Source organism: Pongo abelii, chromosome 4, assembly GCF_028885655.2.
Source record: "Pongo abelii isolate AG06213 chromosome 4, NHGRI_mPonAbe1-v2.0_pri, whole genome shotgun sequence".
Lineage (NCBI taxonomy): Eukaryota > Metazoa > Chordata > Mammalia > Primates > Hominidae > Pongo > Pongo abelii.
This window is the reverse complement of record NC_071989.2, coordinates 179,241,499-179,268,524: the sequence shown is the minus strand read 5'-3', so window position 1 is coordinate 179,268,524 and position 27,026 is coordinate 179,241,499. Positions and strand designations below refer to the sequence as shown.

The 27,026-nt window shown below is 46.9% G+C and overlaps 1 protein-coding gene across 1 annotated transcript; it reads left to right on the top strand.

The window, feature by feature from the left end:
- Positions 1-14,538: 14,538 nt before the first annotated feature.
- KCNMB1 (potassium calcium-activated channel subfamily M regulatory beta subunit 1) lies at positions 14,539-26,752 on the top strand. The gene is made up of 4 exons (XM_002816173.5): positions 14,539-14,933; positions 18,708-18,865; positions 20,300-20,471; positions 24,704-26,752. Exons 2-4 carry the CDS (start codon positions 18,732-18,734, stop codon positions 24,971-24,973), a joined length of 576 nt encoding a protein of 191 aa, XP_002816219.2. The 5' UTR covers positions 14,539-14,933; positions 18,708-18,731; the 3' UTR covers positions 24,974-26,752.
- The last annotated feature ends 274 nt before the right edge of the window (positions 26,753-27,026 follow it).

Below are 27,026 nucleotides of genomic sequence, written 5' to 3'. Positions count from 1 at the left end.
TTAATTTTCCTCTCTGGAGAGTTGTAATTCAAACCTCTCTGGCATGTTTGTGTTCAGAGTTAGGACTTCATTATAATCCCCTACCTCCTGCCCACAAGAGATGCAGGAGGAGACTTAAGCCATGTCCTCTAGTGCAGGACCAAGACAGTGGTTTCTGGAGGGCGGTCCTCAGCCCCACTCTGCGTCTTCCCCACAGGCTCTGAAGTGGGAAGCTTAGGAGCTGTTTTCTGCTACAATATGCATCTTCCCTCTGTGAATCCCTCTGGTATGCAGTGCAGGTGGCTGCACACCAGGAGTCACTCTTTAATTGCTTCACTGTGTTCAAAGAGCTCCTCAACAAAAGCCGGCTTTGTTGAGGAGGAATCTGGCATTTGGAGTGTAAAGGCCTCAACTCAAACTATAGCTCGGTTCTTCCTGGCTTCTGCATTCATTTCTTGGGCACCTGCTATGCATTAGGACCTGAGCTATGCCTGAACATTCAGAGATAAGCTGACCACGGCTTCCATCCCAGAGGAGCACTTGGCCTTGGGAAGGAGACCCTCAAAAGCCGCTGTCCTCCAAAGTTAGGATAGCCACTTCATTTACTCAAACTAGGACACTTTTGAGAGTAAAAGGAGATGACAGGAGTAAACAGGGCCTTTCCACGGCTGATGAGGACCTGTGGTCATGCTACCTACAGCCCCATCTCTCTGTATGGGGTCATAGTCAAGACGTACAGTCTAGCCAACAAAAGGAATTTAAACAAATTCAGAAGAAAGTCACTGCTTTTCCATAAACACATAAAAGAGGATCATGTTCATAATTCTCAGTTATGTTTCTCGTATTTTTCCTCTGCTCTTGAAACTTTCCTAACTGAATCTGCTCCAAAATCCCTTACATGTCAAACTAGGAAAACTTTTCTAGGACATCTGGCCCACATGGAGTTTCTTTCTATCTTTCTGCCACCCCGTCCCTTTCTGGCTCTTATCTCTGGTACCTCTCTGCCTCCTGCCTTTCCAGCTCTAGCTCTCTCTACCCATTCTCCAAAGGGACAAATGAGAGAGGGAGGAGAACTGAGAGCCAAAGTACAATTTGGGAGGTGGGGTAAATCAATCTTATCAATCATGTTCCTGGCACACACATAGATAAATCATATAGTGGGTTAAATCCAAAGATGGAACAGGCCTACATGAAGGAGGGGCACCTAATTCAGCACACATTAATAAATAATAATTGAACTGTGACTTAAATGCTCTGTGACAGTCAAATCACCTAACTTTCCTGAGCCTCAAAGTTCTCTTCTGAAAAATGAGTGAAATAATGAATTACATGAATGAAGAATAAGTAAATGAATGACACTGTGGCAGCCATGGCCAGCTGACCAACAAGGTGTGGTGCTTTCCCCCTACCTCCATCCCAAGAGTGTGATATTCATGCTGAGAAGCCACTGAGCCTTCAGGGGCTACATTTCCCAGACTCCCTTGCAGCTGGGCAGACCACATGACTAGTTCTCACCAATGGGATGTGAGGATCGGTAATGTATATCACTTCCAGGCCAATGTGTGTGTGTATCAGATGTTCAATGATTCACGTGCTCTCTCTGCCTCTCCTGCTCCCAGTCTACCTGCTGGATAACTCCAGGGGGACCTCAAGGCCACAGGATGGTGCAGCCACAGATGGAAGAAGCCTGGTTCCCCCAGCAACCACCTAGAGGACAGCCTCCCAAGCAGGAACATCCATACTGGACTTCCCACGAGTGAGAAATGCACTGTTATTGTATAACGCCATTAAAACCTTGGGGTGGTTGCAGCAGTTATTCCATCATGGCTAATTTACCTCCCTCTCAGAGTTGTTATATAGATTGAATAAGATGACTATAGTGACTTGAATGGTGCCCCCACAAAAGATATGTCTATGTCCAAATTTCTGGTACCTTGAATATGATCTTATTAGGAAAAAAAGAGTCTTTGTAGACATTATTAAACAAAGGATCTTGAGATCTTCTCTGATTAGCCGGGTGGGCCCTAAATCCAACAGTAAGTATCTTCATCAGAGACAGGAGAGAAGAAGCCACTGACAGAGCAGGAGAAGGCCACGTGAAGACGGAGGCAGAGCCTGGAGTGCTGCAGCTACAAGCCAAGGAGTGCTTGCCACTACCAGAAGCTGGAAGAGACAAGGAAGGATTCTCCCCTTAGAGCCTTTGGAGGGAGCACAGGCCTGCTGACAGCTTGATTTTGAACTTCTGGCCTCCAGAGCTGTGAGGAAATACATTTCTGTTGCTTTAAACTACTCATCCAGTTTGTAGTGATTTGTGTCACAGCAATTCTATGAAAGTACTGTAGTGAGGCGTGTGCCGGGCCTAGTGCAGGGCCTGGCATGAAGAAGGCACTCAGTAAATTATGAGGGATTTTTGTTTTGTTTTGTTTTGTTTTGTTTTTGTTTTAGACAGAGTCTCAATGTCACTCAAGCTAAAGTGCAGTGGCGAAATCACAGCCTACTGCAGTCTTGACTTCCTGGGCTCAAGCCATCCTCCCACCTCAGCCTCTCAAGTAGTTGGGACCACAGGCATGTGCCACCATGCCTGGCTCATTAAAAAAAATTGTAGGGATGGGGTCTCACTATGTTGCCCAGGCTGGTCTAGAACTCCTGGGCTCAAGCGATCTTCTCATCTTGGCTTCCCAAAGTGCTGGGATTATAGACATGAGCCACCGTGCCCAGATTAAATGATGATTTTAAAAAAATCAGTCCTTTTATGCTTCTTCACTTCCCTCCTTAGAGACAGAGTCTTCTGGTGCTCCACTGAGAGAAGGCACAGCTCTCATCTACCTTGTTAACTCCCAGAGAAGATTCTAGTGAAGTTCATAATAATATTCATTGAGTGTAAATGTAAACCTTGAGCTTTGCAGGAGCAATCCTATTATTTATGGATTACAGACATACATTTTCATTAATGTGTAACAAAAGGGGATTAAAAAGCCTCTCTCTGCAGTGTGTCTTTTTAAATGCCCACAGGAAGTAGCTCCTGGGACTGCCAGCCCTGTAGGCAGCTGAAGAATCTGCCTCAGGCACAAGGTTCCGGCTCAGAGAGAGTCTCTGGCTCAGGATTAGTAAGGCGTGTCAGGAGGGCTATTCTGAGTCCCACCCCAGGCTGAGGTCCAAGGATGCTAGGGGAGCCCTCTTCAGAGCTGCCTGCAACAGGCTATGATGGAGGGAACAGGGAAGCTTAAGGCTCCAGAGATACCTATCCAATATCACTAGTTACATGTGGCTATTTCCATTTACATTAATTAAAGTTAAAAATTTAGTTCTCCACTTACACTGTTCACATGTAAGTGCTCAACAGCCATAGGTAGCTAGTGGCTATTATATCGAATGACTTAACATTACAGAACATTTCTACCATCACAGAAAATTCTATTTGGACCACACTGCTCAGACAAGAAGGAATGGGGGTTTTGGCTCTAAGGTACTAGCATCGTGACCTTGGACAAGAAACGCTGCATTTCTGCCTCAGTGTCCCCATCTATAAAATTAGGATAACCACAGTAACTACTTCAAAGGGTCAGGATCAAATGAGATACTGCAGTTCAAGCACTCAGCACAGTTCTTGGCACATGTTGGTGATCAGTAATTGAGAGCTCTCACTGGTAGAGAAATATTCTACAGAGAGGAATGATATGGCTAGACTCTGTGTCCCCACCCAAATCTCATCTTAAATTGTAATACCCAGGTGTTGAGGGAGGGACCTGGTGGAGGGGGTGGTGAATGGATCATGGGGGAGGTTTCCCCCATGCTGTTCTCATGGTACTGAGGGAGTTCTCATGAGATCTGATGGTCTCATAAATGGTAATTTCCCCTGGGCTTCTCTCTCTTTTTCCTGCTACCTTGTGAAGAGGTGCCTGCTTCCTCTTCTCCTTCCTCCATGATTGTAAGTTTCCTGAGGCTTCCCTAGCCATGCATAACTGTGAGTCAATTAAACCTCTGGTGCTTATAAATTATCCAGTCTTGGGTAGTATCTTTATAGCAGTGTGAAAATGAACTAATACAAAGAATAAGGCAAGAATATGGCATAGGTGTCAGGAAGCATGGGTTCCCGGCTGGGTTCTGGCACTCACGAGAGGCTGTAGAGACAGGCCTGAGTTCCAATCCCTGGTCTAACAAAGCTATGTAGCTTTGGGCAAATCACTGCACCTGTCTGAGCTCAGATGGCTCACCAACAGAACAGAGGTGTGTATTTTATCAGATCCTATGCTTCCACAAAAAGAGAAGAGGCAGAAGCCTTTAATGGCTAGTATTCTTTGGCTCTGATCATGCTTTTAGGAACCTGTTGGAAGGAAATAATCAGAGAGGTGAGCAAAGAGGACATGAACAGATCATCATTGGAGAGTAGTCTATAATAGCAAAACCTGGAAAATAGCTTAAATGTCTCAGAATAGGAAAATAGTAAAACATTTTATGACATATCTATATGAGGGACTATTATAGGGCCATGAAGTAGTATTTTGAAAAACAATATTAGATAAATGGGGGAAGTGTTTCTGTTTAAAATAAGAACGTATTTTAAATTGTATAGTATATTCCTGAGTTTGTTGTTAGAAAGCATTTGTATCAATCTTTAGAACATAATCCACCAATATTTTGACTGTGGTTTCCTCAGGACATTGAATCTTGATTGATTTTTATTTTCTCCCTTTTTTACTTTTCTGTATTATCAAGTTCTCTATGACTTACCTCTATTAGTTTGTAAATAGAAAACATTACTCAAGGACAAAGTGATCATGTAGGCCTGTTATAGAAACCCCCGTTTACCAGGCCTCTGGTTTAATAAAATGTGACTAGAGTGACTCCATATTGAAGTGAGCAGCCAGGCATTCACAAAGCATGTTTAAGGTTAATGCTAATGGTCTGAAAATAACCAAATTCTAAGCTGACCACCACTTATAATTATGTAACATTTATGGCCATACCAAACATCTCCCACCAAGCCTGTACAATGTCCAGATATCTTAAGAGTACAGCCAATTTTACTTAAGATAACATCAGTTAGCAGCCTTAGGATAAAAGATTCATGGTCATTGATAGCACCAATAGCCCTTACCTTTGGTGAGCACATCTACACATTCCAAGTTTAATTATAGCTCCTTCTAATTTCTTATAAATAGAGACGCTAACAAAAGATGGCATGCTCCTCCTCCTGCTGAGGATGCCCTACTCTGTAACAAAGTAGTTTCCAATAAACTTGCTTCTTTCACTGTGCTCTGTGACTCTCCTTGAATTATTTCCTGCATGAGATCCAAGAATCCACTCTAGGGGTCTGGATCAGGACCCTCTTTTCCAGCAACAAGCCTAGATGACCTCTAAGGGCCCTTAGAGGGCTGACATTCTATGGCTCAGCAAAGAAAGTTTACAGAATAACCTGTTTATAACCTCAAAACCCCCTGCCCATGCTGAGAGGCTGGGAAGGATTGGGGTGGGGCATTCAGCCCCTGGAGCTGGTCCTGACCTGAACCACTTAGAGCAGCTGATGAAGATTGGGCTTCTGAATCTTGCCAGAGAAAAAGGACAGTTAGAATGGTCTAAAACAGGGGCTTCTTATTTATTCCTGATCACAATTTGGGACAAATAAAATATTTCACTTCCAATGAACATATAAAGGACTGTACAATCTTGCTAGTAATTTAAAGAAAGCAAATTTAAAAACAGATGAAAGAGTTTTCACCTAGCCAAAAGACACGTATTTCCAAATTTAAGAGTGTTAAGAATTGGTGATTATGTGTGAAATTAACCAGTCTCCTCTACCAGCTGTGAGTACAAAAATTGGTATCCGTATTCTGGTAAAAGGTGTGCAATATATACCAAAATCTTAAAAATGTAGAAACCTTTTGCCCTAGAATTTTGGCTTGGAGGTCCAATCTTTATTCTAGGGAAATAACAAAAAGTGTGCAAACATTCATAAACCAAAAATAAAATTTTAAGGTCCTCCCAACCATCTGAATGGATCCCTTCTGTCACCAGGGCATTCCAAAATTAACCTGAAAAACTGGTTCAGGTCATGAAAGAAGGGTCCAGACATGCCTCATTACGCCCTCCTCCCTTTTGGATTTCAGGAAAAAGCTGACCAGTATTTAATGTCGACACAAACCTTAAGTCTGATAAGAAACATCTACAATCTATTCTCTCTGAAGCCTGCTTCCTGGAGGCTTCATCTGCATCATAAAACTTCAATCTCCACAACCTCTTATTATAACCCCAACATCCCTTTCTATAGATTATAACTCTTTCAACCAATTGCCAATCAGAAAATGTTTAAATCTACCTATAACCTGGCAGGCCCCCTTCAAGTTGTCCCACCTTTCTGGACTGAACCAATGCATCTGTTAAATGTATTTGATTGATGTCTCCCAAAAACGTATACAACCAAGCTGTGCCCTGACCACACTGGGCACATATTCTCAAGGTCTCCTGAGGGCTGCATCACGGGCCATTGGTCACTCATATTTGGCTTAGAATAAATATCTTCAAATATTTTACAGAGTTTGACTGTTTTCATCAACCTATTTTATGCAAAGAATATTTAATGAGGCACTGTTTATGGAATCTGAGTTTCCTGAGCTCTCACCAGCCTGGGGCTCCAAATTAGCCACATAAAATTTGACTTACAAATGTTTTGGTTTAGAGTCCCTACCTACGTACCTTTCAGACCCCTACAAATATTTCTGGGGGATTTGGAGGGAGTCCCCATGTGCTCGAGCCCTCTTTTTTTTTTCTCTTACCTAGTTTTCCTGTCCCAAAGCCACATACACAAGGAGATGGACTGATACCTATGTATGCCCCTCCTGACCCCTCCTCACTCTCTGGCTGGCTCTGCCCTGGAAGCTGATCACTGGGATTGCAGCAACAAGCTCTTTGTCTGTCTACCAGTTGGATTCAACCAAAGGAGATCAGGTGTCTGGAGAAGGGTCTGTAAGCCAAAAATAGAACGCTAAGCCCCTTGATTTACTGAATGGATCCCACCTCTTGGCCAAGGGGATTTCAAAGAAACCTGAAAAACTAGTTCAGGCCATAATGGGGAGGGGATGCTGGACATGCCTCATCATAAAATACCTTCCTCCCTTTGGCATTCAGGAACAACTTACCAGCATTAACATTAAAACAGAGGTCTTAAGACTGACAAACAGACCCTTTGCAGTAATAAATACCAAATTCCAACCTGACTGTAGTATAGCATCACATGACAGATAGCAGGCTCTGAAAGAAACAAGTATTTTACCCCAAACTATATTTATTTGACATATTTTGAGATAGCCCTGCAAAGCTGTCATTTGTGGGGAAAATCTGCATTCTGCAGAGAATCCCCTTCCCTTTCCAAGTCTTTTTCTCATCCCAGAGAGATTTAACTAAGAGTCTAATCAGACCTTCTAAGGACTGATAAGAGACATTTATCATTTATTCTTTCTGAAGCCTGCTACCTGGAGGCTTCATCTACATAACAATAACCTTGGTTTCCACAACCCTCCTTCATGGTTCTTTCTGTTGACTTCAACTCTTTAGGCAAAACTTAATTATTTCAACCAATTGCTATTCAGCAAATCTTTGAATCCACCTTTGAATCTTTGAATCCACCTTTGAATCTTTGAATCCATCCCCATTTGAGATGTCCTGCATTTCTGGGTGGAACCAATGTTAATCTTATGTGTATTCATTGGTGTCTGCCTGTAACTTCTGTCTCCTTAACATTTATAAAATCAACCACTATGGACACACGTTCTCAGAATCTTCTGAAGCTTTGTCATAGGTCATGGTCCTCACATTTGGCTCAGAACAAATCTCTTCAAATAATTTACAGAGTTTGGCTTTTTCATCAACACATCCCAGGAGAGTGAGGACAGCAGTCCATTCCCCAGTTCCTTCCCTGAGGGTCTCCTCAGGCTGGGAGCATCCCCTCTCAAGAAGATTCTCCTGCTGATCCTGGACATAGCTCCCTTCCCTCAGCCCTCAACCAACATTGCGAGCCCCTAGGTCACTATTCCCTGTGGTTTCCTATAACCTGTCCACACCTTTATTCCTAATACCTCCCCAGGTTTCCCAATTTAAGTGTATCCTCTAAAGTGGTGTGCTGGCAAATCAGCTCTCCAAAAAGACAAAAGCCCTGATTTGTATTGTTTGTAGATTTCCACAGTATAACTACTCCCATCACTGCGGTGGATTTTCAGCTCCTGATGGTTGAACACTTGGCTTGCACAGGCTGTCACAGTGCCAGTGTGAGCCAGCTCCAGCACACCTAGGGACCCTGATTCATACAGGAGTCTACCTTTGCTGCAGCTATTTTAGATGATAATGATGGCCATTAGCTATCAGGGCCACAGCTAAGCAGAAGTGGAAACACCCTCTCCGTAGGTCCCAAAGTGGCATTGCTTATGTTCTGAGTCCCATAAGCCCTAACAACAGCTTTCTCTCTCTTGCTCTCTATCACTCACTAAGGCTCAAATCAGGCCTGGGACAGGGTTAGGAAATTGCCAACCTGTTGCCATCTCCCACTTCTATGATGTTGCCATCTCTATCCACCTGTTCTGGTCCCCAAACTTTGTGCTTACAGATACAGTCTCCCTTATACCTGTCCATTCATGAAAAATGACATCTGGGCATGGGTGTGGTTCAGGGGTAGAGAATAAAACAGGTCTGCTGATAGCAGAGGCGGACTCTGCCTTCCACTAAACACAAACAAGCACGCAAGGAAGCAAGCACCCTTCCTAAATATCTGACAGCATGGCTTTGATGAAATCTATCCCGAGTTAGCCATAACATAGAAAACTGTATAGTCTTTCTAGAGAAATGTTTTATGAAATGCTCAGCATCACTAATCATCAGAGAAATGCAAATTAAACCACAATGAGATACCATCTCACACCAGTCAGAACGGCTATTACTAAAAAGTAAAAAAATAACAGATGCTGTCAAGGCTGCAGAGAAAAGGGAATGCTTTTACACTGTTGGTGGAAATATAAATTAATTTAGCCCCTGTGGAAAGCACTTTGGAGATTTCTTAAATAACTAAAAATAGAACCATCATTTGACCCAGCAATCCCACTACTGGATGCATACACAAAGGAAAATAAAGTATTTTACCACGAAGAGACCTGCACTTGTACATTTATTGCAGCACTATTCACAATAGCAAAGGTGTGGAAACAACCTAGGTGCCCATCAACAGTGGATTAGATAAAGACAGTGTGCTACGTATACACCTTGGAATATTACACAGCTGTAAAAGAGAACGAAATCATGTCCTTTACAGAAAGATGGATGCAGCTGCAGGCCATTATGCTAAGCAAATTAATGCAGAAACAGAAAACCAAATATCACGTGTTCTCACTTCTAAGTGGGAGCTAATCCCCGGGTAGACACAGACACAAAGACGAGAATAATAGACACTGGGGACTCCAAAAAGAGGGAGGGAGTGGGGCAAAGGCTGAAAATCTTCCTGTTGGGTACTATGTTCACTCTCTCGGTGATGGGATCAACAGAAGCTCAAACGTCAGCATCACGCTTTACACCCTCACAACAAACCTGCACGTGTATCCCCCGAATCTATAATTAAAATTCAAGAAAGAAAAATGTTTTATGTACAACTATGAAACTACAATATATCAATTTAAAGAAGAAAAATATTTCATGGCATGGGAAAATGATTATAATATTCTGTTACATAAAAAAGCGAGAGATTTTTTCCCCCAAAACCAAAGCACGATGACAACAAAACCGCAAGATCTCTGTTTATTCCTCCTGGCGCTAGAGATGTGACAGTGAATAAGAATGGTTCCAGTCCCTGATTTTAGAGAGCTTGCCCTTGGGTTGGGAGACATGTTAATGGAGGATGCACATGAATAAATGTTGAATTACAGGGGGAGGAAGTGTTCTGCGGAAGAGGCATGCAATGCTCCCAGCCTGCAGAGCCAGAGCTTCCACCAGGCCCAGGAGGCGGGGAGAGTGGCTAAGAGGCTGGGGGCGAGGGAAGGCCCCCAGCGGAGAGTCCTGTGGAAGAGGAAGAGCTGGCCAGGAGGCAAGGACAGCGGAGATATGTGACATGGAAGGAGAGGGCACATGCTTCCTTTATGTGTGTTGAAAAGGCCACACACCACTCTTACAGCAACTCTCTCTGAGCAGTGAGGCTAACACTGTGCCTCATCTTCTCCCTGCACTTCCAGATCATGCCACTTTCCCACAGAGCGGGGATGATTTGCACTAAGAAAAAAGCACTTTTTTAAAAAACCAACCTTACCACACAGACAGACAGCAAGGCTGTTTATTTATTTATGCTCCTCTTTGTCTCAAAGAGGATTTTCAAGGTGCTTACAATTATGTTAACAGCATGGCAGGATAAAGCAAGAAAAATTAGGCCAAGGGAAAATATGGTGAAAAGAGTCAGAGGAGAAAGGAGTGAGTGTCACCCCATACAGCAGGGAACAACCTTACCATGTTTTTTGTCGTGTCTTGTCGTGTGGCCATTTAATTCTAATATTGACATTTACTTTTGTCGTTGTTATATTTTTGTCATCTCAACTCTACTAAAAACCCCCCCATTGTTATTTCCTCTGCCTTTTATTACTCTCTCTCATTTAAAATACATCTTTCACTTTCTGTTCTGCATTTTTGTAGTTTAGGAAATCTGGCATCGCTTTTCTGCAGTGAAGGGACAGGGTTTGAGTCGCCTCGGCACAGTGGTGTATCCAGAGCCTCTGCATAGCAAGTGCTGAGATATCTGTGAACGCACAGCTTTGCTAGGACTAAGAGTGACTAACACCCATTCCTGCAGCACTCAGAGAGGCACACACAGGGGCTCAAGACCCAGGTGCCAATTTGATTTATGGGACTTATTATCCCAAGTGTCGGCAGAGAGGAGATACTGATTCAGAAGGACTTAAATAAACAAGCAGATGCATAATCCAGAGAAGGGCACAGACTGAGCTGAGGGCGTCTGGAAAGCAGTGGAAGCAGACATCGTGAAGAAACCTGGGGTCTCTTGAAAACTGCTCTCAAGGGAGTCATGGGGTGACAGAGGGGCAGGGACAGGCTGTGGAGTCAGCAGGCACAGGTGCACTCCAGGCTCCATCACATCACATGCTAGGGGCGTGACCTTGGGAAAATCACTTTGCCCTGTGCTTTTACAGAAAGAACAAGGCCTTTTGTTGGGGATTGTGAAATGTCCATGTGTATGTGTATGTATATGTATTGCATATCTATGTGGTCATTCCCTGGTACATAGTAGGTGCTCCATAAACAAAAATACCCTCCCATATCACTGCCCTTCTATTCCATTTGTGCCATAGTGTGTGACCTAAGAGTAGATAAAGCACTTTTTTTTGTTTGTTTTGGTTTAGATGGAGTCTCACTCTGTCGCCCAGGCTGCAGTGCAGTGGCTCAATCTCAGCTCAGTGCAACCTCCGCCTCCTGGATTCAAGTGATTTTCATGCCTCAGCTTCCCAGAGTAGCTGGGATTATAGGCACCTGCCACCATGCCCAGCTAATTTTTGTATTTTTAGTAGAAACCGGGTTTCGCCACGTTGGCCAGGCTGGTCTTGAACTACTGGCCTCAAATGAGCTGCCTGCCTTGGTCTCGAAAAGTTCTAGGATTACAGGCATGAGCCACCATGCCCAACCTAGATAAAGCATTTCTAACCTCTCCTGTAACACTCCATATAGCAATCTCAGGTGTTTTAATTCCCTCTGGTTTAATCCTACCACTGTCATCAGCAACAGTAACAGTCCCCCTTTGAAATCACTTGCAAGTGTGTTCCAGTTCCTATGACTGCATAACAAATTACCCCAAAACGCAGGGGCATGAAACATTAGTTTTTTTCTTCTCATGGATTTTGTGGCTCTGGAATTCAGAGAGAGCACAGAGCAGGTGGGCTGTCTCTGCTCCACATTCTCTGAGGCCTCAGCTGGGAGGCTGGCAGGCTGGGGGCTGGAACTGTCTGCAGGCTTGTTCTCTCCCATGCCCGGTGAGAGACGCTAGCTGTTGGCTGAGATCTGAGCTGAGGCTGTCAGCTGGAGCATGGGGCCTCGGCTTCCTACAATATGGTGGCTGGTTCCCAGGTACATGTCCCGAGAGTGTGTGGGGGGGAACTCGAGCCCCCGTCTATGACTTAGCCTTGAACATCGTGCTGTGTCCTTCTACCATATTCTACTGTTGAGGCCCTTACAAAGCTCCACCCAGGGTGAAGGGGAAGAGACATAAATGCCCCTCTTGATGGTGGAGTGTTGATGCCACACTGTGAAAAGGGCACATGGAATGGGGAGTACTTCGGTGTGACCATCTTTGGAAAGGACAATCTCCATACTATGTGTCAGGCAGCTTAGCTGATCTCTCATTCCTCAAAAACCGTGAGGGGCTAGGTATAATTATCTCTATTTTAGAGACAGACAAACTGAAGCTTAGAGAGGCAAAGTAACTTGCCTTGGGCAATTTATTTCACCTATCTGAGCCTCAGTTACTCTCTCTATCAAACGGGTAGAAAAATCTCCACCTCAGTGGTCTATTGTGAGCCTATTGTGCTAGTACCTTAAGAAGCTGTTGGAAGAGTCAAAGAAGATATTTTGTGATCTCTGACACCCCGTACTAATGCAAACCGTCAATATTTATTGTTGCAGCATTGTTATTTTCTTGCCCTTCACCTGTAGCCATCTGTCACACACAACCCCGCAGCCAGCAAAGGACCTGGGTTTTCACCCACAAACCCTCGAGGACAAGGCTTGTCAATGCCTTTTGGTTGTGGCTCATTTAGGGGCAGCAGAAGACTCCACAGCCCCCCTACCCTGTTTGTTCCCACCTTCCCTTGGGAAGAGTGCTAAAGTTGGTTTATAAATTCCAAATAATATGTAGCCCTTAATAACTTATTTAGAGTATTACGAGCAGGGAGCCCTTCAGTTATACTCATAAATGGCAGCCTGTTGCACTGTGTATCTCTCCCCCAGGGAAGCAGGAGGGGGGCCTGACATTTCTGGATTAGCCCCAGGAGGACTTTTCCTGCTTCTGAATGGACAGAGGATCATCCTTGGAAAGTTGCTCTTCTGAGATTGAATTCCAGATCCTACATCCCTCTGTCAATCTGCCTGCAAGGTCTGACGCTGGCCTTAGACCCTCTGGTGCTATGGTGCCCATTAAACAGACAATGTAGTCTCCTGTTAATAAGATTCAATCAGGAAAGGGGTGGAGAAGGGCACTCACCGCCTGAGAGTGTGTCAGGGAGGCCTGAGTAGCCGCCTTCATTTTGCGCCTGCTGGAGGCAGGAGGGAGGGAGGTGGTGAGCTCGCTCAGCAGGGAAGGCCAGGCTGCACCCACCTCCCTGGGGGCTGGGGAAACTCAGGGTGACCTCCAGAGCCTCAGGTGGCAGCTTACTGTATGACAGAGGTGATTTTTAATGTCTCAGAGCAGCCCCAGGGTCAGCAGAGACAGACCGGGCTGTGCCATCTGGAAGGGCCAGCTTGGAATCTAGTTCTGGCCCCTAGGGCTGGACCAGTGACTTCAAGCCTCGGAGTCTCAGGTTCAGGTTCTTTGATTCTTGGGCCAAGTGAAGGGTGGAGATAAGCTGCCTTCTACCATCATGTCTGAGACTTAGGAAAGCCCCAATATCTGGGATTGTTTTTGTTGTTTTTTTGAATACATATATATATACATATATATATATATATATATATTTTTTTTTTTGAGACGCGGTCTCGTTCTGTTCAGGCTGGAGAGCAGTGGCACAATCTTGACTCACTGCAACCTCCACCTCCCAGGTTCAAGCGATTCTCCTGCCTCAGCCTCCCAAGTAGCTGGGACCACAGGCGTGCACCACCACGCCCTGCTAATTTTTGTATTTTTAGTAGAGATGGGGTTTCGCCATGTTGCCCAGGCTGGTCTCAAACTCCTGGGCTTGAGCAATCCGTCTACCTTGGCATCCCAAAGTGCTGGGATTATGGGCGTGGGCCACTGTGCCTGCCCTTTGTTGCTGATTTTTAATCCTTACTTCCACTTTACAGATGAAGAAGCAGAGATCTAAAAGCACGTTTTTTTGCCTGCAAATGCTGACATTCACTTGTCTTATTGCTAAGAACAAATCTCTGTACTTTCACAGTCTCTGGGAGGGCCGCTGGTGAGCAGACTGTCCCTGGACCTGGTTGGAAGCAGTCGTGGAGCTCTCACTACTCCCAGCTTCAGCTCGCTTGGTCCTTAAAAAGTCGGTTCTCTCCCCTTGCCATAAATCCCCACCGTCTCTAACCCCCATCACTACCCTAAAGCAAAGTAGGTTTTAAAAATGCCAGTAACACAAGTGAGAAAACTGAGGTCCTTTAACGATAAGTTTGGGAGTAAAACAAAAAACAAAAAAAGGAAACTGAGGCCCAGAGAGGTGCCATAACTTGCTCAGGGTCACACAGCACGTAAGTGCCAAAGGCAGGGAGCTGTAGCTGCTCCAGCGTGGATATGCCAGGGACTGGTGACAAGCCCAACCCCTCCAGCCCAACTCCACCCTTCCTCATGCCAATAAAAGGAGAATCATTTCCTATTTCTGGCATCTTTGCCAGCCCACAGAGACACAGAGAAGAAGAAATATTTCCAAATATACCAGGCTGATCTTTCGTAGTTTCTCAGTCTTGCTGTCTGTTGTCCTTTGAAATCTGTTTCCCACGAGACTCTGGGAAGATGGAGGTGCAGGGCCTGGGTAACAGCTGCCTTCCTCAGGGCTGGGTACCTGCTCTCCGAGTCTGTGTCTCCAGGCTGTGTGCTCAGACTTGACCATGTTTGGGCATGGAGGCTTGCCCCAGATGGGGACCAAAGGCTGCTTCCCCAGAGACGGGCGGGGAGGCCAAACTTCCTGCTGGAGCTCTGTGGCCTCTTTTGGGGTGGGGGCTGGGGGCCAGGCAGAAAGAAACCATCTGCTGCTGAAGACCCACAGGGCGCCAGGAAGACTGTGAGTACCGGGTCTGAAAGCACTTGGGAAGTGATTTCTCTGAAGACCGGGCTGGAGGGAGACTGGGGAAAGCAGCCTGCCACGGGGCAGGGAGGGAGGCAGGCAGGAGGACTCCCTTCCTCTCGGGGCTGTCCTTCTGGATGGAGGGCCCGTGGTCTGGTGGCCAGTGGGGAGCATGGCACAGTGGCCAGGTTACTGTGGTACTAAGTGCCCTGGCCCTCTAGGTCCCAGTTCTCAGAGTGGCCAGAAGACTGAAGCCTGGAGATTAACACCAATGCTGGCACTTGTCACCGGTAGAGAGGTGGGACAAAAATAGATTCATCAAGAGGGGTCCAGACTTCTGCTCCAAACTTTCAGGGTATCCTTCATTAGTAATAATAGCTAGTATTTACTGAGGGCTGATTTGGGACTAGGCGCTGTGATACATGTCTGATACTCAATATGGCATTTGATCTTCAGCTGAACTCTCTGAGGCCGGTACCATGCTTCTCATTTCACAGTCATATGGTTGCTAAGTGGCAAAGTCAGGATTTGATTCCATGTCTGAGGACCTCAGAATCGCCCTGTCTACACCCCACCAAACTGTTAAACGATGTACTCTATTCCTTGTCCTTCTAAGGAAAAGGATGCCGACCCAGCCATCAGGTCACCCAGGACACTCCAAAGTCTTGCCTTCCTTTGTCCTTCTCCATCTTCTCTGACTCTATCCCAGATCTCAAGTGACCTTTCTAAATGGGAAGATATATCCTGGAACTTCAGAGATATTTAGAAACGCTCAAAACTGGGAAGTTCTTCTTACAGTCTAACTGAAATCCCTCCTATGATAGCTGAAACCCACTTTTTCCTGTTCTTTCTGTCCCTTGGGGGATATTGACAGTTCCCATCCTTCCTCCTGCCAAACGTTCTCCCTTTGGATGCTGAATACTAACTTCTTGCTGAAGTCATATCTACACTGAACCCCATGCATGGTCTTAGGAGGATTTGTCATGACTCTGTAAACTCACTCAGTGCAGGCAACAATTTCATCAGAGCATTAGAGATGGGTCAGACCCGAATAAGCCAAGTTTCCAGACTTCTCTATGACAGGGAAGCCTCTCCTTTCCTTTCCTTCTGAGTTCCTAAAACTGGTAAAACCAGGTTCCTGCCTTCACCAGCCTCAGGAGTGCCCAGGGGCCTGGGAGGGCACTAGAAGCTACATAGCAGAGAAGGCTGTGGCCCTGGGCGGTAGGGGGCTGATTAGCTAGGAAGGAGCCCTCACGCTGCAGGAAGCCCCCACAGGTAGGCTCCAACTCCCCCAGGAGAGAAATGGTTTTGTTGTGGGCTCTCAGCCCTAGGTTTCCAAGATGGGATTTCCCAATGGCTTCAAATGATTTTTGTCTCACAGTATCTGGGGTGGGGCCAAGTGCCAGTGACCTTTGCAGGTCCTGGGGAAGCAGGCTGTTAGGGCTTTTAGCCTACCTCCAGGTGATTCTGTTGCTTTACCTGTGAATACATGGAGAGGCTTGTTCAACTGACGCCAGGTAGAAAAAGTGTGGGCTCTCCCATTCCCACAAGATCATAGAACAGAAAAAAGGATAAAAAGGAGTTGAATAAAACATCTGTCTTTGTCGGGGGCAATTTCTGCTTGCTTGTGCTTTTATAATGTCTCCATGAGAATGTAGGGGAACCTCACCTCCTGGTGCCAAATAAAGGAGAAAAAGTTGTCATTGGATGTCACCTCTGCTGATCGATGGGGAGGTGGACCAGCTCACTGGGAAGGTGTGATAGGTATCCGTGGTGTCTGACCCTGGTCTCTTCCCTTTAGGGGAGATGCCCGGGTATGGGGGCAGCCTGGCTGAGGGGAGGGAGTCAAGAATCTCTGAATATTTGAAACAGTCCAGTAGTTAAGAGATGCCTGAGCAGAAAATAGAGGACTTTGCAGAAAATCTCTTTGGACTAATGCCTGTCCCCCGGACACTGGCTAATTAAACAAAGAAACAAAAACCATAATATGTTTATTACTTTAGGGACCTGGCAAGGAGAATAAAGTCCCCCTGATATGTGGCTAAAATTTCCCCTAAATTCCCCTAAAATGGAGGATTACATTGATAGCTTCCTGGTATTTTTGGTAGAAATGGACTCTGGTTACCTTAAACAAATAAAAACAACAGCAAATAAATTTACCAGAGGCTCTAGGACAGCTTGCGGAACGCATGGGAAATCATGCAGGGACCATGGCTGGGCATCTCTGTGGCTCCAGGTGGCATAGATTGAGGGGCTGTTTCTTGAAGTCTTTGTCAAGATTCACACTCCTGGGGGAGCGATCAGGAGCCTAGCAGGGGAGGGTGGAATCTTTGCTTGCACTGGGGTGGAGTCAGTGTCCAGGGGAAAAACAAGGAGTTGCTGCCTAAAGAAGGAGGAGAGAAGGAAAGCCACCACCAGCGGTGTGCCCATTCCGCTTTGTCCCAGGTGGCTTCAAGGCCTGAAATAAGAAAGCAGTCGCTGAGGACACCATGATGCCTTCTTTCTTCTTTCTTTGCTTGAAGTAGGGGAATGTTCCTTACAAAAAAAACGGAATATGGTAAACCTCCTGCCTCTCCTGACAACCTGCAGCTGCCTTCTGGGGCCCTCCTCTCCTTTCCCTGCCTGCTGCCCGGCCCAGCCAGCCCTGCCACAGAACTGTTTCTGGGCAGAAATACTCCAAGTATCCCTGTGAGATAAGTGCCGTGGAAGGAGGTGTGTGGATGATGCACACGTACTGCTCGCTCACCGCATGGGACCTATGACCACTGTAGCAAATGATCATAAACCTGACGGCCTCAAACAACAGAAATTTCACCAGAAGTCCAAAATCACCAAGGTGTCTGCAGGCTGCACTCCCTGCAGTGGCTGTAGGGGATGAGCCATTGTTCCTTGCCCCCGCCAGCTTCTCATGGCTGCCCACACTCCTTGGCTTGTGGTCACATCACTCCAATTGCTGTCTCCCTGGTCATATCACCTTAGCCTTCTCTTCTGTTTAATCTCCCTTCACTTCCCTCTTATTAGGACCCTTGGGATTACATTTAGGATCTACATGGATAATCCAATATTGTCTCCTCATTTCAAGAAACTTTATCTTTTTTTGTTTTTTTTTTTTGAGATGGAGTCTCACTTTGTCGCCCAGGCTGCAGTGCAGTGGCTCATCTCTGCTCACTGCAAGCTCCGCCTCCTGGGTTCACACCATTCTCCTGCCTCAGCCTCCCGTGTAGCTGGGACTACAGGCTCCCACCACCACACCCGGCTAATTTTTTGTATTTTTTTTTTTTTTTTTTAGTAGAGATGGGGTTTCACCATGTTAGCCAGGATGGTCTCAATCTCCTGACCTCGTGATCTGCCTGCCTCGGTCTCCGAAAGTGCTGGGATTACAGGCATGAGCCACTGCACCCGGCCTTCAAGAGCCTTTATCTTAATCATTTCTGCAAAGTCATTGCCATATAAAGTAACATTGATAGCTTCCAGAGACTAGAACATAGACACCTTGGGGGGCCATTACTGAGCCTATTACATACTGTGTGACCTAGGGCAAGTCACTTTACTTCTCTGAGCCACAGGTCTTTTATCTGCAATTGCCTCTCAATTGCACAGGGAAGGCTTACATGGGGTCCAAAAAGCAAGTCTTCTGGAAGTTGCAAAGCTCCAAATATAAACAAGAGTGATATTAATATTTGAGTACCTTCCCCTCTCACCTGTCCTCTCTTTCTGTGGATCACCTGTGAACTGGGCTGATCTCACTTTTGTTTGCTTCTGTGGACCTAGAAATGATCACTGCCCCCAGTGAATATGGTGAAGAAGCTGGTGATGGCCCAGAAGCGGGGAGAGACACGAGCCCTTTGCCTGGGTGTAACCATGGTGGTGTGTGCTGTCATCACCTACTACATCCTGGTCACGACTGTGCTGCCCCTCTACCAGAAAAGGTACTGAGCTCTCCTGGCCTGCCCACCCCCCGACCCTCTCCTAAGGGTCTGGCCTCTGTAAGGAACCCTGGCCTTCTACTCACCCCTCTCCTTGACCCTCACTCGAGGCAGCAGGGTCAAGACGATGCTTATTCTTAGGTTCTAGGATTCAAGTGCAGGGAAGGTAGGATGAACTGAGCCCCACTGGTCTGAGATTCTAGGACCTGGTGGTAACAGACACATGATGCCCTTCTCACAAGAAATAGCAAAGAATCAGAGCAAAGGTTCCAGTGCAAGTTTGATCCCAGGAGGAATCAGAGAATTGCAGATGCTTACAGCTCAGCTACATAATTCTCTCCCCTCTGAAGCCTCCCTGTCAGGTGGGCATCCAGCCTCCTGATGAATACCTCAAGTGAGGGGGAGCTCCTTGCCTCACTGAACATACATTTCATGTTTGAGGTTTTCTGATGTGTCTGCATTGAGCCAGCATCTGCTTCCCTGAAGTTCTGCTCAGGAATCTCAGAGAACGGTCCATGCCCTTGCTCCCTGACATATCAACCACTTGAAATTTTAAGGAAAAGCTGTGAATTCCTAATTCGTGTTCTATTTGGAACAAAGACACTCAGTTCTTCCAGCCTGTCCTTAAGATAAGTCTCAGACCTGTGCTCTGGGCACGTTCCAGCAGCTGACAGCCCCCTTCTGACTGGCAATGGGTCTCCCACAGGATACTTGGGAGATGAATCACAACTGATTTACTAATATGTTGATGAGCCTGTTAGCCTCTCCCGGGCCTGCTGCAGCCTCACTCTTCACAACGCTGAAGTGATTCCAGGCTGGACTCTTAATCTGGTGAAGCACCATTTAGAGACTGTCCTCACCATCTTTCCCATCCTGGCTCAAATCAAGCCCCTTCTACATCTGCTCCTTTTAGGGGAAAGAACACAGCTCTCGAACCCACTCAGACCTAGCTTCAGGTCCTACATGGCCTCAGCAAAGTCACTTGACCTTTCTGAGTTTCTCTTCTGCCCCTGCAAAATGAAGATGACATGGATAAGAAAGTCTCAGGTTTGGCTGCTCGTCAGAATCACATTAGGGAGCTTTGAAAAAACACCCAGGGCCTGGGCCAAACCACCCAAGAAGCTCTGATTCACTTGCTCTGGGGTGTAGCTTGGACACGGGAATCTTTTTAAAAGCTCCCCAGGTTTTTGGAAGAGTAGCCAAGGTTGAGAACCAGTCATATAGATAATGTCTAAGACCCTATCCAGCTTCTACAATTCCTCCCTGTGTCCAGGGACTGTGGGGTCGTGTGCCTTTATTGCTGGATGCTTAAGAAGAGATGAGGAGCCCAGCCCTGGATCCCTCTACAGGCTCCCAGGGGATCAGGGGTTCATATGGGTGTTCTGTGTGTCACTCAGTTCTGAGATGTGTATGTGTGCACGTGTGTGGTCTCCTCAGCGTGTGGACCCAGGAATCTAAGTGTCACCTGATTGAGACCAACATCAGGGACCAGGAGGAGCTGAAGGGCAAGAAGGTGCCCCAGTACCCATGCCTGTGGGTCAACGTGTCAGCTGCGGGCAGGTGGGCTGTGCTGTACCACACGGAGGACACTCGGGACCAGAACCAGCAGGTACTGAACTGGAGGGATGGGGACACATCCTTTTATCCCTGTCAGGTGTGTGAGCCTATTCCTAACTGTCCCTGTCCCCAAGGCTGAGAAAGATCAGCCCACTTGACCAGGTCTCACAGCTGGAATGAGATTGAGCCAGCCCTAGCTCTTCTGTGTTGGAGTCACACAGACCTGGGTTTGAATCTGCCGCTAACTGGCTGTGCAAACGTAGGCAGGCCACTTAGCCTCTCACCTCCTCAGTTTCCACACTTGTAAAGTGGAATGCTAATGTTGCACCTTGAAGAGCTGTTTTCAAGTCAGAGACGCTGTATATAAAGTGCCACGCTTGATGCTGGGTGGATAGTGGGCACTCAAACAAAAGCAGTGATTAGTGTTAGTACTTTCATTCTACAACCTCGGTCAAATGAGGGACCAGGCCCAGGGCCAGATCCTCAAAGTGGAATCCCGGTGACTCCCCAGGAAACCAGGGACTCAGGGCTGGAGTAACCTCCATAAACAAACATTTAGATCGTTTCTCCATCCTTGCCTCCCAGCATCCCACCCTCCCCCTCCAAAAAACAAAACTCACCACCATATCCTTTCCTAAAGCGATCATTTGGCCCATGTTCTGTCTCTCTTCCTTCCTTCTTTCTTTCCTTCTTTTTTCCGTTTCTTCCCTCCTTCTTTCTTTTCTTTTTTTCCCTGGCTCCTTCCCTTCCTTCCTTCCTTCCTTCTTTCCTTCCTTCCTCCCTTCTTTCCTTCCTTCCTCCCTTCTTTCCTTCCTTCCTCCTCTCATTTATTTATTCAACAGCCATTGAGCACCTCCTGTGTCAAGCCTGTAGGACTCAAGAGGAGAGAGCTCATGCATGAACAGTGCCTAGCAGGGAGGAATTGGCACCGGGGAGAAGAACAGAGGAAGTTACAGGGGTTAGAGGAGGGGGATGTTTTCCAGCTGACAATGATGGGGGTATCAGAAAGGCTGTTGGTGAGATTGCACCATTGCACTCCAGCCTGGGCAACAAGAGTGAAACTCCATCTCAAAAAAAAAAAAAAAAAAAAAAGAGAAAGGCTCTTGGGTTAGGCTTTTAACATCAGGCAGGTGCAGGATGCAAGGCACAGAGAATGAGGCGATACAGAGAATAGGGTATGCCTATAGGATAAGGCATGGCGGAGGGAAAGGCTAGGTGGAGACAGGGATCAGAGGGCTGACTACAGAAAATGACCCATGATGGGGTGTATGCAGCTGGAAAAGGTTGTCAGGGCAGACTAAGGTCTGTTCCCAGAGGCCTTTGATCACCATAGTATGGAATTAAAATGTGAGTGTGTGCATCTCAAGATATGTCAACTTTGGCTACGCATTAGAACCCTGTAAGAGTCTTAAAAAACAAAACTAGGGTCCAACACTAGACCTATCAAGGTGGAATCTCTGGTCAGAGATCCATTCATGGTGCTCCCAAGGTGCCTCCCTGGTCCTGAGATTGCCAGCTCAGAGAAGCATCCCCTGAATGAACTGTCAGCAGGATGTGAAGGAAGGACACGCTGGAGCCACTGCTGTCCTCTCCTCTGCCGCCCAGGCTTGACCAGGTGTGGTGCTGAGAGCAGGCTGCAGGGGCTGGGAGGAAGCAGTGGAAATGCCCTTCGTGTTTTTGCCAAGCAGCTGGGTTGCGGGCTAGCTGCTCCTTCCGCCTATGTCCATCATAGGGGTTCAAGTAGCTGGGGCTCCAGGCTAGCTGGGTGTCCTCTGGAATCACTGTGAAGGGCTGAGAAGACTCTCATCCCACCCTCCAACTCTGAAGGTAGGGGCCACAGTCTGCCCTCAGCTTTTCCTGTGAGTCTTAGCCTGGAGCAGGTGAGTTCTAAATTCCCTCCCATTGTCCGTCCTGGGGACCTTACACTGCAGGGCTTGGGAAAAAGCTGGTTGGTTTCAGATCATTCAGATAACTCAGGCTTAGCTGGACCCAGGACAGGAGAGAAAGGTTGCATTCAGGCCCCGGCTTCTGGGGTTGGCCATGAAGAGTGAATTCCTGCCCAGTGTCTTGCCAAACAGGCCCAGCATAAAAGATCCAGAGGAAACCTGAGCAGGCAGAGGATATACTAGGCCCAGGATGGACAGAAGCCTCCACTTCAGAGCTCATCAATAGACCTCTTTTTAAGAAGGTAAAGAAGGAGCTGTTGTTGCAATATCATAGATAAGTCAAAACATATTATTATTAATAATAATAGCATCTTCCACTTTTTTAAGTTCTTATCATGTGCTGGGCTTCTGTGCTCAGTGCTTTACATGCATCATCTCATTTAATCCCTATGACAGTTCTCCTAGGCAGGTAGCTTCACAAACCCATTTTACAAGGCCCAGAGAGGTTGTGGCAGTTGCCAAGGTCACGCAGCTCAGAACTCAGGCCTGTCTGACTCCATAGCCACACTGCTATTTAAGGAGCTAGGTTAGCCAAGGTCACAGTCAGAGGCATTGGAGAGACTCAGGTCAGGCCCCCTCACCCTCAGCTCAGGCCCCCTCACCCTCAGCTCAGGACACTGGATTATATGCTACTGAAGACCTGGCAGCGTCCAGCAGTTCTGAATGCCAGATTCCTGAGGAGCCAGCGTCTCCCCAGCCTCAGCTGCTCCCTGGCTGGCTGGGGTCCTATGTCTGAGTGCAGCGTCCCCATTTCCCAGGCTGTGAGAACCACAGTGCAACCCTCCTCTGTGCTGCTGGAGTGAATGCCCTCAGGGCAGGCAGCTTCCAGGGTGGCACCTCATATAAATCCAGGGAGTGGCCGAGGCCTGCAGGGAAGCTGTCTCAACACCTGCCATTTGGGTTTCAGTTTTACACATTTTGATCTTGCACATGATTTCACTAGGGCAAAATTAAGTGCATGAAAGAATCACACATTCCTGGGCCCTGCCCTCAGTGATGCAGAGTGGGTGGGGACCCGGGCTATGGGGGCCCTGAAGGTATTCTGCTGCAAATGGGGGCACCACACTTGCAGCACAGAACAGAGATAAAACCAGATAAAACTCCGCTTTACGACTGCTTTGCTTCACTTTCCAGCTGGCCTCATCTGAACAGGGCAGAAGATTCCTAATAATAATAATCAGTGTCAGAATTAAACGTGTGTAATGCTCTGCTGGCACAAAACTCTTTTCAATGCATTCTTTCTTTCTTTTGGGTCCCAGTGTCAAATACCCGCTTGCCAACATATTTTGTTTGCTGTACACAGGTTGAAACTGCAAAGGTTTTCAATTTTAAATTTAGCTAATATTTTACTTTTTTTTTTTTTTGAAATGGGATCTCACTTTGTTGCCTTACCTGGAGTGTAGTTGCGAGATCATAGCTCACTGCAGCCTCCAACTCCTGGGCTCAAGTGATCCTCCCACCTCAGTCTCCTGTGTAGCTGGGACTACAGGTACACCACCATGCCCACCTGGATAATTTTTAACTTTTTTTGTAGAGATAAAGTCTTGCTATGTTGCCTAGGCTAGTCTCGAACTCCTGGGCTCAAGGGATCCTTCCCCCTCGGCTTCCCAAAGTGTTAGGATTACAGGTGTGATCTGGTTTCTAACTTCTCTTAAAGTGTTGGAGGTCTGGCTCTTATAGATCTTCTGGATGGCCTGACATCCATTGCCTGGAGGGAGTGGTGACTGCCTGTCTGGAGGCAGCTGGCTCTCTCTCTACTGTCAGGCCCTGCCACACCCTGGCAATTCTTCCTGGCACCAAGGCAAGAGTCAGTGGGCACCTGTCATCTCATTGCTTTGCCTGCTTCACCCGCTGACAATACCTTCATGAGCCCTGTAGGCAATTGAGCACATGATCTCGATTTCAAATACACAGCCCACTTGGCCTGTGTCCCTCCCTGGTTTCCTTAGCTCTGTTTGAAGTCCTTCTTTCATAATATCCTTTGAAACTGATATTCACCCATTTAAGTGATGAAGCGTCAGGGCTCCGAAAGAGTGAGCAATATGCCAAAAATTCTACAGCCAATCCAAGCAGAGCCAGGACTCCAAGGCAGGACCTGCGCCCAGGTGTGTAGCCTGTACCCTGAGCAGCTCCAGCACCGCCATCCACACACACAATACAAATGAGAGCGTGCTCTCCAGACCTGTACAGCGCATGGCCTGCCAAGCTTTAGACCAAAGCCCTGACTCCAATCCAGGGGCCCGACTACAAAGCCGGTATTTTTCTTTACTCCATATCAAGCCCTTGGCTAAGAAATGGGGATTTCCAAGCCCACGGCTGCTCTTGCTTCTCCCCACAGTGCTCCTACATCCCAGGCAGCCTGGACAACTACCAGACGGCCCGGGCCGACGTGGAGAAGGTCAGAGCCAAATTCCAAGAGCGGCAGGTCTTCTACTGCTTCTCCGCACCTCGGGGGAACGAAACCAGCGTCCTATTCCAGCGCCTCTATGGGCCCCAGGCCCTCCTCTTCTCCCTCTTCTGGCCCACCTTTCTGCTGACCGGTGGCCTCCTCATTATCGCCATGGTGAAGAGCAACCAGTACCTGTCCATCCTGGCGGCCCAGAAGTAGAGCCATCCATGCCATACCACTTGTCAGGGCACAGGGGACTGGCTGGGCCCCCAGGGCTGCTCCCCACTTGCGGACCCATGCCTTCTCCACCTGCCCTCCCACGCTTCCACTCCAATCCACCCTGTCTTCTGTTGCAGGACTAAACTTTGAGAAATCCTTTTGTGAAGTCATTGCCTGCTCAAGAATGTACAATGGCTCCCCAGTGCCTTGGAGGCCATAAGGCCAGCCAGTTTTAGCTCTCTATTACCTGTCCCCACTCAACTGACTCATACCTGTTTCCAGCTGCATCACTATATGCCCCACAGAGAACGATGATCGTCACCTCTGTGCCTGAGTTCTCCCTGTTGACTCAAAGCGGTACCCATCCTCCCCCGGAAGCTGTCCTTAGCGAGCCTCAGTTCTTTGTTTGAATTCTCTAATAAGAACAACAGCAGCTCCCATTTCTAGAACACATTTACAGTATTACTATTTTCTGGGATATAAAGTGCCACATATATTTTTAATTCCAATATTAATAAATGTATGCCAAACAACAATCAGCTGCAAGGAAATACAGGAGAACTCATCAAAATATTAGCGGCGGGATGGTGGTTAATTTCTGTTTTCTTCCTTACCCCCTTTATATTTTTGCTGCTTTTCTAAATTTTTGATTATAGGAAGGGTGTGTTTTGTTTGCTTATAATCAGAAAAGCCATGGTAGATGCCATTTTGGAAAAGTTGAAAGAGTGTGTCCCCCTCACAGAAAAAGATGGAAGTGGGTCTGGTGACAGAGTTGGGTTCCAGTCAGAGACAGGCCATTCAGAACACACAATCTTAAAAACCCCTCTGGGCTGGGCGCGGTGGCTTATGCCTGTAATCCCAGCACTTTGGGAGGCTGAGGCTGGCAGATCACAAGGTCAGGAGATCAAGACCATCCTGGCTAACATGGTGAAACCCCGTCTCTACTAAAAATACAAAAAATTAGCCAGGCGTGGTGGCGGGCACCTGTAGTCCCAGCTACTCAGGAGGCTGAAGCAGGAGAATGGCGTGAACCCCGGGGGTCAGAGCTTGCAGTGAGCCGAGAATGTGCCACTGCACTCCAGCCTGGGCGATAGAACAAGACTCCGTCTCAAAAAAACAAAAAACAAAAAATGAAAAACAACCCTCTGGAGGATGGGTCATGATATAGAGGAGGATTTATTATTTAAATTGAGGGTATGGACTCTGGCACTGAGCCTGCTGGGGAAGCAGCAGGTGAAAAGGGCAAAATGGGAAGAAGCCATCACCTTTACCATTCCCACTCCAGGAAGTTTTCCTAGAACGATGACTGTCCAAGTGTGGTCCCTGGACCAGCAGCGTCAGGATCCTGTGGCAGCTTGTGAGAAATGCACACTCTCAGGCCCCTGTCCCAGCCCCACCACGCCAGAAGCCCTGCACGGGGTGGGGGTAGCAATGTTCTGTGTTCTAATAATTCGTAGGGGATTCTGTGGCACGCCTCGAGCTGGAGAACTACCGGTGTAGGAAGTGAGCGTCCTGTCGCCAGGATTTTCAGAGCAGATGAGTGACCATTCGGCAGGGCCAGTCCTGAGCTGGGTGTGAAGTTAGACCGGTGTCTGAAGTTTCTTCCAGTGTTGTGAGTCTAAGATGCAGCTCTTGGGTTTGAATCCTGTCTCTACCTCTGCCTGATTTCATCTCTTTGATTCTTAGTTTTTTCATCTATAAAAGAAGGACTCTTTCTGGATAGATGGAAGGGCTGAATGAATGTTTGACACATCATAGGTTTCTAAAATGGCAACTATAGTTTTTTTTGTTTGTTTTGTGCGTGTTTGTTTTTCTTAACTTTCATTTTAAGTTGCAGGGTACACGTTCAGGTTTGTTATATAGGTACACTTGTGTTATGGGAGTTTGTTGTGCAGATTATTTCATCACCCAGGTATTAAGTCTAGTACCCATTATTAAAGAAAATGTGGTATGTATACATCATGTCCTTTGCGGGGACATGGATGGAGCTGGAGGCCCAATATTATCCTTAGCAAACTAACACAGGAACACAAAACTAAATACTGTATATTCT

Bases quoted from the DNA above. Each gene is read 5' to 3' on its own strand.
- KCNMB1 (XM_002816173.5), top strand. From the start codon at position 18,732: ATGGTGAAGAAGCTGGTGATGGCCCAGAAGCGGGGAGAGACACGAGCC. The intron at 18,866-20,299 runs GTACTGAGCTCT...TGGTCTCCTCAG, and splicing joins CTGCCCCTCTACCAGAAAAG to CGTGTGGACCCAGGAATCTA. The intron at 20,472-24,703 runs GTACTGAACTGG...TTCTCCCCACAG, and splicing joins CTCGGGACCAGAACCAGCAG to TGCTCCTACATCCCAGGCAG.